General features: G+C 32.4%; 3 protein-coding genes across 5 annotated transcripts; 1 reads left to right on the top strand and 2 right to left on the bottom strand.

The window, feature by feature from the left end:
• Positions 1 to 300: 300 nt before the first annotated feature.
• LOC106100090 (antichymotrypsin-2-like) lies at positions 301 to 7,135 on the bottom strand. Its single transcript, XM_013278826.1, has 8 exons — positions 7,117 to 7,135; positions 6,819 to 6,907; positions 6,088 to 6,258; positions 3,580 to 3,678; positions 3,328 to 3,459; positions 2,560 to 2,772; positions 2,333 to 2,474; positions 301 to 425 (listed from the first exon to the last, which is right to left on the bottom strand). The coding sequence occupies exons 1-8, from the start codon at positions 7,133 to 7,135 to the stop codon at positions 301 to 303; spliced, it is 990 nt and encodes a 329-aa protein (XP_013134280.1).
• A 688-nt stretch (positions 7,136 to 7,823) lies between these two features.
• LOC106100177 (protein anon-73B1) lies at positions 7,824 to 9,339 on the top strand. Of its 2 annotated transcripts, none has more exons than XM_013278936.1 (3): positions 7,824 to 7,934; positions 8,032 to 8,186; positions 8,441 to 9,339. In XM_013278936.1, the coding sequence occupies exons 2-3, from the start codon at positions 8,040 to 8,042 to the stop codon at positions 8,540 to 8,542; spliced, it is 249 nt and encodes an 82-aa protein (XP_013134390.1). In that variant the 5' UTR covers positions 7,824 to 7,934; positions 8,032 to 8,039; the 3' UTR covers positions 8,543 to 9,339. The 2 variants fall into 2 exon arrangements, with proteins under 2 accessions (XP_013134390.1, XP_013134391.1); XM_013278937.1 differs by having other exon boundaries at positions 7,863 to 7,881.
• LOC106100175 lies at positions 9,331 to 16,088 on the bottom strand. 2 transcript variants are annotated; one of them, XM_013278932.1, is made up of 6 exons: positions 15,772 to 16,088; positions 14,861 to 15,036; positions 14,205 to 14,355; positions 12,999 to 13,130; positions 12,651 to 12,804; positions 9,331 to 12,371 (listed from the first exon to the last, which is right to left on the bottom strand). In XM_013278932.1, the coding sequence occupies exons 1-6, from the start codon at positions 16,065 to 16,067 to the stop codon at positions 10,908 to 10,910; spliced, it is 2,373 nt and encodes a 790-aa protein (XP_013134386.1). In that variant the 5' UTR covers positions 16,068 to 16,088; the 3' UTR covers positions 9,331 to 10,907. The 2 variants fall into 2 exon arrangements, with proteins under 2 accessions (XP_013134386.1, XP_013134387.1); XM_013278933.1 differs by lacking the exon at positions 15,772 to 16,088 and adding an exon at positions 15,470 to 15,638.
• Positions 16,089 to 16,161: the final 73 nt, after the last annotated feature.

The raw sequence follows: 16,161 nt of genomic DNA on the forward strand, positions 1-16,161 counted from the left end.
TCACTCGTAGTGAATTAAGTATGTAAATCTATGAAGCATAAAATCAATTAATTTCGTAATTATATCTTGTTTACGACTGATATTAAAGAGTACTTTGTAATTAATATTTTCAGTACTAATATTACAAATTTGTTTCTTTGTTAAGAATAAATAAAATTTAATTTAGCTGTATGTTTCTCTATATATGTAAGAAAGAGGAGAAGCTGAGTTGTTTTCTAAAAAAAAAAAAACAATCATAAAAATTAAAAACAAAATTATTTAGATATTTATTTGTAATGATGTATATTTAATTGCATATAATTATGAAAGGCCGTTGAATATTCCACAGAACAATTGTTGGTTTGATCCCATTACGAAGAACAGGAAAGGATGGTCAGCTTTAAGTATTATTGGCTCCACCAATGATAAATTAACTATAGATATAGCTGAAACATAATATTAATAATATTTATTAGTTGATGACGAAGTGATAATTAAGTACAGTACGTGGCATTTAATTGGCGCGCTAGCCAAGTAAGACTTACGGGGTACTTTTGCAAAATCGAAACTGAACTAATGCATCCCAAGGCTATCGGGTTTTGGTTTTTGAGTATAATCTTTGTCGTATGCATATAATATTTAGATGTTAAATCTAATTGTGTTCGTTTAATGCCAGATACTAAGGCTGTTGCAATAAATACAGTTTTAATTTTGTATTTGATAAACTAAACATAATTAAAAAACAAAATAGTTCGGTTTCGGTTTTTTCGGGTAAATTTTTACTATAAGTCCTACTCTTCTGCTCGACGGACCACTTAAAAGTTCCGTACTGTACATTATTTGAGTTCATATACCTATAGACATCAACAGAAATTTCCCACAAACAATTGTTGTGTTCCAGCCATAATAAAAAAAAGGAAGGGATGATCTGCTTTGAAACTAACTTCGGGTACAGCGGCATTTACTTCTATTAGAAGAGCTGAAAAATGAACCATTTGTAAACTGTATAAATAGGTAATTTTGCATTCCGATTACCTAAAAATTTCATAAGCACTAAAATATATATATCCTATCTAATTCTTTTACTTAAAGTTATAGCTCAGTTTAAGTTATACGTCAAACAAATAAGATAAAACTATTTATTAAGTCGGTGCCTACACCGAATGTTATCACGTGAGTTTAGCCGTGTTATAATTTATATACTATTTATTAACTTAATTAAAGTGAAATTAATTAAAATGAATAAAAATAAAATTCAATTTACAAAATAAATCAATTTTATTTATAGTCAAATAAACGATAAATACACCGTGCATTGTTACATTTTTAGATATTTCAAATTTATCTTTTCATTGTATGTGATACTTGTGTATTATGAGTTAAGTTACGTTCAATAAAATGCCCCGAAAAACAATTGTTGTGTTTTTGCCATAATATAAAACAAAAAAGGATGATCTGCATCCATTTCCACATCAATTTTCGGCATAAGGAAACCAGTTATAACTGAAAAAATAATTTGTAATGAATAATAAAACTTATTTCATTCTTTTAATTAGCTGTTCCCGTGCGGCTTTATCCGCATGAAATTATAAAAAAAATATTTTATTGTTTACATTTGTCAAATTATCAATAGCAAATGTCAAAATGACATGACATGACAAACCTTAGCAATCTTTCTTTCTTGATGTTAGCAGCAACTTATGATCTGTTTCCCACATTAGGGTTTTCATGCAAAATATTTACCCCCTAAATTTAATGGCGTAAAAATATATAGCCTAAAGCGTAACGTACGTGGCTTAACGTAGGGCTTTTTATTAAAAAAAAATACTCAAAAATATGCTGTAATTGCTGACATCATAGGCAACAAAGAAGTGTGTATTTACGCTTTATTATAATAGTATAGATTTTAATTTTAAATGCTCTTTAATATTCTCATATCAATGTGAATCATAGTTATTGTTTTTTTTTACAATAATCCTAACTTTTTACTAACCTTGTTATCGTCCAAATAGTTTTGTTATTTTAAAATTAGTCAATGTGTTTAAAGTGACTTACTTCAACAACATTTTTTTTAGATAATCTCGTCAGATCATGAGTTTTTGTTAAAAAAAAGCTCAATGGCGAAAAAACGAAAATATCCTAACAATTTTCCTTGTATAAGCTATAACTAGGAGATATCAAAATTTTGGGAAATAACATGAAAATCGTGTTATTTCTTGTTAAGATGCAAATTTCGTAATGTGCTCTTCAAGGCCACATTAAGAAAGAAAAAGCCACAAGGTATATTTACGTTTGTAGATATCTGAATTTATTTTTAGTAACGATTGAACATATTAAAAATTAGACGACTTACCTGAAGACGCGCCAGCCTCTGTGCCCAATTCATTAACATCTATAACAGCCTTCTGTACCGCCGCGGACACAACTAAAGTTTGGCTTTTAACAATATTGTTAAGTTCAGATTTTTTAGATCTGAAAATTGTACTTATTCCTACCTAAAAAATTTAAAAAACCTTTGTTTTGTTTCTGCAACTTTTAAAAGTTAGTAAAATGTTCAAACTAATAACACTAAATTCATACCTTCTGATACAAATCGCGAAGGTCCCATTCAGATTCTATTTTAAATTTAGGCATCGTTAACATAACTTTCGTCATTTCCATCTTAGATATCGCCCATGCTAACAAATTCGGTTCGCTATTTAAACGTTGCAGTACTAAATCTAATCCGTTTCTCTCCTTCGGAAGTACTATAAGAAACGATGCCTTGTCTCCATGATATGGTATCCTTACAATCTGTACCCATAGGACATAAATTATTTACAAAGAAAGCAATACCTGACTAACTGTAAGTCTAGCTTCTTAAAGGATAATTAATGTGGAACCCCTAATAAAAATCTGTCGGCAATTTTGACTCTATGAACACAAAATTGGACGAACGCGTACAATCTTACTTTACCCGTTTTTACTTATAGAGAAGGTACTGGTTTTAAAACTAACTGTTGTTCAAGACTTCATTCACGTGGAATTAAACAATAGTTAAAAATATAGCCTATGTTTCTTACCGATAACATAGTTTTTTAATGATGAAAGAAATCGAAATCGGCCCTGTAGTTTTTGAATTACTTCAATATAAACAAAAATACAAATCTTTCCTCTTTATAATATTATTATAGATAAACACAGTATCATACAAACAAATGTAAATCAACTATCTATAGACCAAACAATTAATTCATTATATGAGTTAGATGTCACTTGTATGGTATTCTTCCCTTAAGTGTAACAGGGATACAAACAGTCTACTTGGTTTCGCTTTTAATCAACAAATATTACTAAAATAAATATTACCTGCGCCATTAAAGGCATGCTGAACGTGTACGCATAGTCCTGAGTACGCGACATCATGGGGATCTGTCTAGTGCCTTTCGCCGAATGAAAAGTTCCAACACTTACTGAAGAAAAGGGATATTTCCATTTACCCTAAAACGTTAATATAATATTAAACTCTAAAAAAATTATAAAACCTCGTAAGTAAAAGGTACTGCTGGCATTTCTATGCACATTTTTTATTCGAAGTTGCAAAGACGCTATTACACTTACCGCAAAATAAATAGCATTAACAATGACCAAAGAAGTGTTTTTCGATATATCATCGGATGACAGTATAGAAGGTATCATGCCATGTGTTTGCGATGCCACCTACAATAATAAATGTGTTTTTTTTATGTCATAAGGTGTCAAATAAGCAAGCGGTCACCTGAACCCGCTAAAATGGCGAAGCGACCGCTGCTCATACTCATTCGCAATAGCTGGTTGCTTACCCTTAATCGACATAGGAGGAGACGCATATAAAGAGGATATTTCCTCTTCCTATGCGTCTCCTCCTACATCAAATCCACGTGCCCTTTCCATCCTACTCTTATGAGAAAAGGGGAAGAAAAAGGGACTAAAGTTGGGTCTCCGCCATCACACTCATTAGACTGTCGAAATTGCTCCCACTTCATGTCTTCTGTGTGGTCGTGGTATTACACTGGGCGAGCCGGCCCATTCGTGTGAAGATGTTAAAGCGGGCTCTACCACTGTTAAAAACTTGAACATGAAAAAGTATTGCTTCTAATGAAAGTTTTTTCACAAAAGCACCAAAATAATCTGGTAAGGGTAATCTATTACACTGCGATTTCTCGGCACCTATCGAGCCCTTCTTTAGGATCTTGTGAGCAGTAGACCTTGAACTGCTTGACGAGTGTCTCCTTCCGTATTCTGTGTCCACCGTCACCACACCTGGTTGTGAGCGTCGGTGGGTCAGTGGTTTAAGCACTTGACTTATAATCTACAAGTCTTGGGTTCGAATCCCGCTATGTACCAATTTGATTTTCGATTTTTCGAATTTTCATACGTACATAATTTACCCGACGTTCTTACGGTGAAGGAAAACATCGTGATGCAACCTGCACATATCGGCGATATGTGTGAAGTCAACCAACCCGCACTTGGCCAGCGTGGTTGACTATGGCCTAGTCACCCCTGATTAGGGTAGGCTTCGAGCTCCTCGGTGGGGACATATAGTGAGCTGGTGATGACACCTGGTAATACTCTACCCAATGAGTCGTTCAAGTTTCAGAGCCAAGGCGTCATAAGTAACATACCCAACCATTGATGCTATTCAATACTCTTCGAGAATCATCAAAATCGACTACATCTACTGAAGTTTCGAAAATACTTTTGGCCAACTTAGAAAACTTCGAACGAAGGCGATATTGATTTGAAACGTAAAGTTTGTTCGCGACGTCCAAAATAACTCCTGGCAATAATTTGAGAGTTTTTAGAACGCCCTTGAAATGTGCAATAAGCTGAAAGAAAACATTTTAATACTATGATTAAGAAAATTCAGTTATAGCTTTGATTATATTTTAATGTAGTTTGCCAGTTTGCCGACGGTATTCAAAAACTCAATCTATGGTAGATTGAAGACGTTCCAACTTCAAACAGATACGCTATAAATAGTCATGGTGCAAATAACAATAAGTAGTTTTCTTTTGAATTTTATCATAAAACTAACTTTTCCCGTGCGGCTTCATCCGCGTGAAATTATGAAAATTTTATTTTATTGTTTACATTTGTCAAATTATCAATAGCAAATGTCAAAATGACATGATATGACAAACCTTAGCAGTTTGTTTCTTGATGTTGGCAGCAACTTATGGTCTCTTTCCCACATTAGGGTTTTCAACCAAAATATTTACCGCCTAAGTTTAATGGTGTTAAAATATATAGCCTAAAGCGTGACGCAAGTGTAGGGCTTTTTATTAAAAAAAGAATTATTCAAAAATGTGCTGTAATTACTGACATCTTAGGCAACAAAGAAGTGTGTTATCTTTTTTATAATAGTATGGATAGTATAGATGGATTTATATTCTAATTCTCAGTGACCTACATACAAATTGCGTGGTTATCTTTCGTATTTGTCCACGAGCGCTAGTTAAAACAGTGTGTTAACCGTCCCCGCTGTTTTCTGCAGTCGTTTTACTTGACGTTTAATCTCGCCGTCCCCATTCCCACAAAGAGATCACAATTTTAATTATAAACACGCGTTCCATTTTCAAAGCTGTATTTAGTGGAAAGACAAAGTGGTGTTTTCATTTTTTACTTGTCATTTGCAAGTCGTGTATTTTTTATCTAAGGGCGTGCCAGTGCCCCTTTAGGTTTTACATAGTCGTTGTTTTTTATTCTAGACTAGCTGTTGCTCGCGACTTCGTCCGCGTGAAATTAAAAATAATAAAAATCATAGCCTACGTTACTCATAAATTATCTTTCTAACGGTGAAAGAATTTTTAAAAACGGGCCGGTAGTTTTTGAGTTATTTCAATACATAAAAAAATACAAATCTTTTTCCTCTTTATAATATTAGTATAGTTATAGATTATTAAATCTTATTCAAATTAATCTTCCTTATAAATGCGAAAGTATATATGAATAGATGTTTGTTAGAGTTTATAGCCTAAACTTCTAAACGGATCTCGATGACAGAAGAACACATAAGCTACTCATTTTTTTCCACGCGGATGGGGTCGCAGGCGAAAGCTAGTAAAAACATATTTATCAAAGTACCTCATCCGAAGGAGAGTCATAGTCATGGGACAAATCTGAATCCACTCCGATGGCTTTCTGGAGTTCACGAAGTGTTTTACCTTCAGCTCCCAAGGCTAGTTTACCGATGGGTAATAACGCAGATATTGGAGAACAAATACTGCTACTATGAGGCATTAATAACGCAGCTTCCTAAAGAATATAATTATCTTCATTAACCTTATTTAACTTTAAACTGTCGTGGTTTTTATAAATATAATGTTCGTAAGATACGGGTTTCTTACCACGATTGGTAGGCTCCCGATATTTCAGCACAGTTGCATGCGCCATGTTCACGGGCTAACTCAGAACAATATTGACTGTCGTAGTTTACATAGTTGACTTAAATATATCAGAACAAGTAAGCCCAGAGGTGACATGAATTGAAATTTCTTAGCAAAGGTAACCTTACATAAAAGTTTTTTTTTTCAAAAATCTGATGTCCATTCATGTTAATTGTTCACCTTCTTTTAAATTTAATATAAACTAGCTGTTCCTGTGCAGCTTCATTCACATGCATTCGTATTTCACGTCTTTCAAATTATTTACCCCCTAAATTTAATAGCGTGAATATATATAGCCTATTGCGTGCCGTAAGCGAAGGGCTTTCTATTAAAGATTTTTTCAATAATATGATGGAATTGCTGACATTCTATATGACAAAAAAGTGTGTGTTTTGAGCTTTATTTTATTAGTATAGACCAAGAACTTACGAGTCCGAAATCTTGTCTTAAAGTGCCCCTAAGGTCAAAGTATTTTGCATCTTCAGCCTCTTCATATTCATAGTCCAAACCAGAAGTATCTGCTTTTATTTTACATATAAACGTTATTACAAAAACTGAAAAAAAAAAGTAAAATAAAGCACTAATAAATTAGTTTGTTGGCAGTGATGAGTTGTACGCACTATTCGTATAGTTATTATAACGATGTTTTTTTTATTTTTCTAGCAAAACAGATCTGTGCTATTAAATGCATATTGCCATAAACTAACATTTCAACCAAATTACATACCAATGAGATATGTCTTCATATTTACAACAGTATTTATCTGTTAAACGTGGTCTTCACATCGTCTGTTCAAGTAAAAACATTAATACACGATAAGCAATCCCAGCTAAAACACGGCGTAAACAATTTTTCAATTAGATACTTCTGGTAATGTTGATTTTCATGCTTACCTAATTTTCATACCGGTTAACTTTTAATCAACGTTGTAATAAGATGTAACGTTGTAGGCGAAATCGGCATAATAAAACAATAAAACATGGGTTTCGTTAACTTAGGTTGCGTAAATAATTGTATTGAGATGCTTTGTATTTGTTAAAATGTGTGTATTAATAGTGTCATCTGAAAAATTCTGATGTTGTTTGCAATTCGCAATACTCTTACACACTCCAACTATTCTTATACCTCTCATTATCTTCAAGAAATAAAAATAAATGTTTTGTTTCAAGTTTTAACTCACGGTACGTCATTATAGTACAATGCCATCTAGTGACTAGTGGAACCTATTATTAGACTAGTAGTAAATAGAGTTGGTAGTAGAAAACACTATTTTTTTTAACTTTCATTAAACATTTTTAGCGATTAACCATTACATTTTCGACTTTTTATTATGTGTAAATTAAAAAAATACGAAATGCAAAAACGGTTACATACTCTTTGGTCAAATGAATTTGCTGTTATCGACTTTCTACGGCTTTGTAAACTTTGTCCAATGTTGTCAGTTCTTGTCAAATTCACAAATTCTCAAACTGTTAAGCTATTGAAAATTGAGTACGGACAGTTTTTATTTAATTCGGCTTTTTAAATCCTAAAAACGCTGAAAAGTAAGTAAAGTGCGTCTATGACATATCAAGAAATAACACTTTCATAGAAAGTTAACCGGTTTTTAACAATTCTATAAACAATAGTTGTATTTTTCAGAATTCAAGATGATTCCCAATGAGATCTTTGCCGAAGACTTGATGAGTACTGTTATAAGATATGGATTATATATCGGCGCAGCTTTTCAATTTGCATGCTTGCTAGCTTGCGTGACTCTTACTGATGAACAAAGCGATTCTCATCCTTACGAAAAGGTAACAAAAATATACCCATGTAATTTTATAGAGACTCGCGATGTATTTACTAACGTCAACGAAGCATAAATCAAGTGAATTATCACAAGTAGAAGGCTACTATCATGATTTTTACTCTACAACTTTCTTAAGGATGCTACAAACGTTAAAAAATTGTCATTTTGTTGCCAATGGAGAGAAAGTAGTTTTCGACGTCCAAAGACCATATTTGGCCCTTAGAGATGCAAAGTCTGTTCATCCTCTTTATTTTCCAGGCATATACTGACAGTGATGAATGCAGTTCTGAACAATCTTCACCTGGGCATCGAGCCACCGTCTCGCGTGCTCGACGTCACGACAAGAAGAAACGCCGTTAAAAAAAAATAATGTAGAAGTAAATATGACTGTTTTTAATGAATACTCTTGTCTGTTAGCATTTATTATATAATATTTCCACAATACTCTTTGAATTAATAAAATGAATCCATTGTAACTTTAATATATAGGATTAATTTATTTCTAAGAAAAAAAAACCATTCCAATTTTTACAATGTAATAGTTTCATTCTCATTTATTAAATTACATTTAAAGTAGTATTCAATTGATTGTTAGGTAATTACTCCAAGATTTTAAAAATAATCTATCTTTAACTAATAACTTTGTTATGAAGCGCTTAGAGAAAAGTGTTTGGCCATGCTCTCCTCAGCGGATGCACTGCCCACCCAGATGTTATATTTTATAGTTTGATCTATTTCGCCTGTAATTTTTTTTTGTATGTATGACCTACGTTTGTGTCACTGTGTTAACAGAATATGTTTTGTGGATTGATTTTTCTCGATAAGTATATAGATTTAACTCAATAATTTCAAGTTATAAAACCTAGAAGGTTAATTATGATTATGTTACATAATGTAAAACTGATTATTATGTAAACAAATAAGATATTCCAAATGTATTGTAAAATTGTCTTAATCATTTTTGATATTTTAATGTAATCGTTGAAATGATTTGCTGGAATTCAATATCCTTTAGTAACATCATTGTAATGTTATCAGCATATCATAGATTTACTTTTATGAATCCAGTTTTTCTTAAAAATAATTGTAATGATCTCACTTTATATTCTCTGTATTTTAATGTACTTTAAGGTTTAAATAAAGATACATTGAATCTCAAAAGCGTTTATTTGTTATATCGACTAGAAACCTTACAATGTCTATTATTGCTCACATATCACGTTTAACTGTAGAATTTCACTGCAACTACATTAGTTTTGATTATTGTAGCATAGATATATGAAATATATAACAATCACTCCTAACCTGAAATCAGTTCTCCACAGAATCTAAAATATGGTCCATAATTTATTCTAAAAGGTAGCAAAGAGCAAGTCAGAGAGAGTGAATGAGACTAACGCTGGTACTCGTATAATATGCAATTTCATACAAAACCTTTATTTGTCTAAGACGATAGAATATAGTCTGATGAGCTGACGAAAAAATTGCAGCAAATATGTATTGACATGGACAAAATTAGTGCAGTGCAGTCGGGAAAAAAGTGACAAACAATTTTTAATGACATTTGTTGTGTTTCCTGATCAAGAAAAGGTTGGGGACGTCAGCTACATATGGTGTTGTTTTTTAAATGTTTATCTTATACCCAGACCTATAGTCAATATATCTATGTATTGTCTCTTTTGTCATAGATAATGAAAGGAATATGGCTACATTCAGTGCAATGAAATTCTACAGTAACAAGTAAATCTCATATAAAATTATTCAACAATTTGTACATTATAAAGCCCAATATAAGTACATTAATAACATTAATAGAAATTTAATTCCATCACAATAATAGCACCAAAATTTGTTTATAACTATCTTTGTATACATAAAATTTATTTTAATAAATATATTGGATATGGCACATTTTGGCATTCAATATTTGTACTACATGTTCTTTATTTAAAACATCACTAGCAGTTTTTTTTGTTTTTACATTCGCACCAGGGCCGGCGTTGAGCGTCCGCCCAGGGCTCTATGCAGAAAGGGGCGCCACAGGTCTTCGAATTATACAAGTGTTAACAACATCCCCCGAATTATTCCCAACCGTCACCCCGCTCTGTCCCTATGTGGGGACAGAGGAGAATAAAATGTTTCATACGTCTCACCAATAAGGTAACAGAGATAATCGTTAAGAAATAAAATAAGTTCCAACCGTCCCCTCGTCGCAATTAGTGGGACGGATAACTTTTTATTCTCAAATATCAGCACGTGGGGACAGAGCGGAGTGACGGTTGGGAATAATCCCATCCCCCCTAAAAGTCCTTATAAGTTAAACGACCTAGAATTCGCCCAGGGCGCTAGTAGCGCGAAATAAAAGCGGTACTGATTCAAAGAAATGTTCAACATTTACACTAAAGTTCACGTTTACCAGTATTTATAAACATTAATTAATGTGATGATAATATTAGAAATAGTATTTGGTTTAGTAAATTACGTATAACTATTCAACATATTCTTCACTGCCTTGAAAAATTGATTTTTACACTCACTCACCATGTAAATTTTTCATACATTCAGTAGACACAGATTTTTATTTCAAAAAGCACAATGATTACTACCACCTGACATTGTTAATAAAGTTTCTATTCTTTGTTATATAATTGTTAATGCAAAGGGGAGACATTTTACATATGTAATACTTTTAGTAACATTAAATGCAACATTTTAAAGCGACTAATTAATGACCGGTTAGGCTAAAATTGTGCGATTTAAGAGCGTCCACAAAATCGTTCTCCGATAAAAATTGTTTGAAAGCTTCCAACTTTTTGAAACATATTGTTACACAACACATTTTTTTATCCTTAACACTGCAACAACTATCACTGGACAAATCCACAGATTCGTTAGGTTTTTTACAACATTCTGCACTATCACCACTTTGGCACGAACAAATGAAATCATCGAAGTTCATTGTTGGCGTTTGCTCGCATTCATGCAACGTATAAACACCTAAATCTTCTAAATTAGAATTATTATGTCGTCTGTGATAATGTAGGAAGGTGTTATGATTCGTATCCGTTGCTTTCCCACATCCGACTGCACATTTCATTTCAGCATGATTACATTTGCAATCAACACAAGAACATTTATCATCTGGACATTTAGGTGTTTCATTTGATTTATCACAATTACTTCTGCATTCACCGTCTGGATTGCACTTACAATTACTGCAAGAACAGATACCGACATCAGCAGCAATTTGCTCCAAAGGATTCCTTTTAACGAGTTTCTTTCCAAATATATTCTCCGTTCTCACAACATACATATCAGATGGTGGTTCATTATCAAACAGTAATGTATCTTCTAAAGCCAAATCAGTATTAAAAAGCACAGAATTTGCTGGATTTATTTCTATTTGTTGCTGAACTCTAGAAGGCGAAGGAGTATTTAGAAATCTATCATCATTTAATTCAGTTTCTTTAAGAAAAACATCTAAATCAGTATCTAGTTTTGGTGTTGGGTCAAAATCAAAATTGGATACAAGTTCACTATCGTTGAATACTTTTGGACTGACATCTAATATAGTAGGACTATCTAGTTCGAATGAATTTTGCGATGTAATATTCGCTGTTGGTGCAACTTCTGTTGTAAGATCTATGTAACTCTGCATATGAGTCGGAACAAAAGTTGCTAGAGTAAATATACTTTCTGGTATTTTCTCTTTTATGCTGACTGGAGTGTTTTGTATAGACGCAGCTAATGCGCTAACATCTACCCAAGGGGACTGTAGTTCTATCTCATTTGCTAAAGCTAGTTCTATAGCGTTAGACTTCACTTCTACTTTCATATTTTCTGTCTGTACAGTTGGAACAGTTTTCAAATTAACATCAACCCAAGTGTTATTAGATTTTTTAGTTAAATCAGGCAAATCTAAAGCATTAAAATCATAATCTACACCTATTTGATCAGTTTCGTTAAATTTAGTGTTAGTTGGATTGCCTAAAAGCAGTTCTGTTATATCGACGTTATTATTTGGTAGTTGATTTAAAAGGGCCATATCATTTAAGCCGTCATTAGAGTTGGAATCTGTTGTGATTTTAGAGAAGGATTCTAATAGACCGTCCCAGTTCATGCTATCGTTTGTCGGTTTGGATGTATTGTTGTTTTCGATAATTTCTACAGCTACAGTTTCGGCTTCGATCTGAAAATATACACATTTTAAATACATAGAAGACTAGCTGTTGCTCGCGACTTCTTCCGTGTGAAACAAAAAATTTTGCCTATGTTACTCACAGATAAATTTTCATTCTAACGGTGACAGCATTTTTAAAATCGACCCAGTAGTTTTTGAGTTGTTTCAATACATACATAAATACAAATCTTTCCTCTTTATAATATTAAATATACAACGCTGAAGTTAAAAGAAACGTTTATAAAACATGGATTTTTTTGTCTTTTTGTGTAAATTGGGTTATTTTACCTGTTGTGTTTGCAGTTGTTTCGATATAATCGGTGTGATGAAGTTTCTGCCACTCCCAGTTGAGGTTTTCGCCCGTGAAGCGGAGTGCGTCCTGCCATGTGCTTTTAAATGATGCGACGCCGTGAAAGATTTACCACAACCATCTGTCCTGCATCTGGAAATATTTACAAAAACATAAGGCCCACATTTAAATTCGCCCAACAGTTTTTGAGTTATTTTTTTACATACAAAAATACAAATCTTACCACTTTACAATATTGGTATAGTATAGATATCGAAATAAATGGCCGCCATATGTTTGACGTTATGTTGTTCACTTAATTCTGAATTTGATCGAGCTATACTAACTTGTATGGTCTTTCCTGTGTATGAGTTCGTATGTGTTTTTTGAGATCGCTTAGTGTTGTAAAATATTTAGCACATCCATCTTCTTCGCAGTTAAATGTGTCGCCGCTGTGCAGTCTTTGGTGGGCTTTTAGCCTGAAACGGAAATAATAGTCCGAAGAAAGATTAATGTGGACTTTTAATTCGATAAAAAATAATATTTATAACTATCATTAAAAAATTTACATTTATTAGCCATAAAAATATACATTTTTTTTTACAGCAGTTTGAAAATTTTAACACACTCTCAAAATATCATTACACTGTTTAAGTGACATTTTGGCAAGTAGAGTGATATTTACAAAACATTTCTAATCTTAACATGACAAGTGAATATTGACACTAAAACCTGTCATCCTCTAATAAGACATTACATCTGAAATTACTAAAGGTGGGTTTCCACTATGGGATGTCCATGTTATGTCCAACATAAACATTTCAAGAAATTCTAGAAATTTCTGAACTAAAGTAATTCAATCCACAATAATAATGCATAATTTTAATATCAGTTCAGTGGTAGCTGTTTCGTATTATAAAGCTATTTATAAACCTATCTCTTGTATTAATAACAATGACCTATAAATACAAAAACACCAACAAAATAACACTTGACAACAATTCCCAGCGTGTTAGGTATGTACTACATACAATATATGAATTGGCAGTTCTCCAAACACACCATAAATCACCAGGCAAATGTTAGCCACGTGATCTCTGTTTGAACATTCACTGATTTATCTGACACCAAAGTACATACCATTTCACTAGACATTTCGCTATTTTAAAATAATGATTTAAAAAAATGTGATGTTTTATTACTAGTTTTACTCACTAAATTAATTTATAGGGTTAGTATAACAATTAATATTTTAATTAGTGATTTAAAAAAGATTTGCCTCAAAAATTTTACATGTTCAGAGTATGATTTCAATATAAAGTATATTCCATAGTAAAATAAAGTAAAACAATAATAATAACAAATAGTTGGAAAGTAAGGATGTTTTATCCCTTTCTTAGTAAGTCTCCACAATCAATGCATCCTTAAAACATATTGCTGTCCCGCTCAATCTCATAGAAAAAGACAGAGATAGCAATATCACACACAGATTTTCTTGCCAATGTTAACCCACATCATTTATTCTATGTATATATCTACATCAAGTTACTAACCTGTATAATGTATTGAATGCTTTATTACAGTTTCCAATAGAACATACAAATGGTTTAGTTTTAGTATGAGCTCGGACATGAATCTTCAGGCTGTATGAAGTAAGGAAGGCTTTGTTGCAAGTTTGTATCGGACATACAAATCTGTAATCACCTGAAAGTTTAAAAAAAAGGGTTCTGGCTGAATGCCTTATGATTCTATTCTTCACATGTTATTAGTTAGACGTTAATTAGGTCTGAACCAGTTCAAACTCAGTCAGAGACTCAAACTATTGAGCCACAGCTCAAAAATAAAATTGGCAGATCACAGCTCAAAACTCTGTACTATAACTGAAAGACAACAAGCTACAAGATGTCTATTTACTCTCAGTTCGAAACAAAAATCATAACTCTTTGTAGGTACAAATTAAAGTGAGCTGTGAGCCAGTTCACTGATCTGCTGATCATCAAAACCCAGTTATAAAGAGTATACCACATTGGTTAAAAGAATTACTACAAAAAAACAAAAGTAAGTAGCCTATGTGTTCATCCAAACTATGCTTTACATTTATACCAAATTTCATTGATATCCGTTCATCAGTTTAGGCTACAAACTCTAACAAACATCCATCCATTCACCTAAACTTTTGCATTCATTTTATTAGTGAGTATTTTGTTACCTTTATGTGTTTTCATGTGTGTCCGTAGGTTACCAACTGTGCTGTAAGTCCTTTCACATCCATCATATTCACATTTATATCTCGCTGAGTTGTTTTCCTCCAATTTTCTTTTGGTTTTAATGATGTTTGTTTTGTGTGTGTCAATGTTTTGTTTATCGGAATTTGATTCATTGTGTCTGTGAAGATAGAAAATAATCTTAACTAATTAAAACCTCAAGTATCGGTTAAGGATTATGAAATAGCATAAAATCATAAAAATAAATGCACCAGCAAGATAAATAGCTTTATTCACTTAAAGTAAAAGCACATGAATTACTTAGTGATAAATTTATAGAACTATACATAATTTGTACAAAAAAAAAAACAAATACACTAAGCATGACATTCAAATATTAAAAAATCATGAATTTCATAATATTTAAGTATTTTAACAATTATAATTGTATTCAAATGTCTAGTTCTAATTTGATAATATAAGAAAAACCAAGAAACTCTGAGTATTAAATGATAAATGCCAGAGTAACTGAAAATCTTACTGATACTATATGAGATTGAAATAAATGGTATTGTTTTTGTTGCAAGTAAAAGGTATAAAACACTATCAGTTACCTCTTCATTATTACTTATTACCGTACCCTGATCATTATAAAACACAAAATTAGGATATTCATATCGTATCGAATCGTGATGGTAATGTACCAAAATAGAATGCCCAAAAATGAAACTTCAAGAAAAAGACCCCTTATAAACATTTCCACGAGTAAGAAAGAGACGGCACCATGTTGACAAACAGCTGATTGAAGTGGAGAAAATAGTTTGAAAACAAATATAAAACCATCAAATGATTATAATTAATGAAGAATTGAACTTATTTGCAAGTTTATACAGTAATTATTTCATTTAACACAAACCTTGATGCGTCCCGAGTGTCTGTAACTAAAATTTTATTTTCTGTAGTTACGACGTTTTCGACTTCTCTTTTGATTCCTTTGTGCACTTGAAAATCACTGAAACTATCGTCAAAAGACTGGCAATTATTGATTAAATCACTGCTTAAATTAAAATCTTCCACCAAGCTATTACTTTGTACGAGGTTATCGGAAGAACCTCTGTCACCGAGCCATGCGGCCATATTTGTTTCGATTATGGCATTTGGCATTGGCGTATGGCGATGACGTATAGAGTAGGACCGTCGCGCCACCGTCATATCGAATCGATAATTGTCAAAACCGGCATTCAAGAAGTGCAGTGACCTCAGTATAATAGATGGCGTTAATTTCAAATTATCTCAGGTGGAGAGA

This window comes from Papilio polytes, unplaced genomic scaffold (genome assembly GCF_000836215.1).
Source record: "Papilio polytes unplaced genomic scaffold, Ppol_1.0 DF824069.1, whole genome shotgun sequence".
NCBI lineage: Eukaryota > Metazoa > Arthropoda > Insecta > Lepidoptera > Papilionidae > Papilio > Papilio polytes.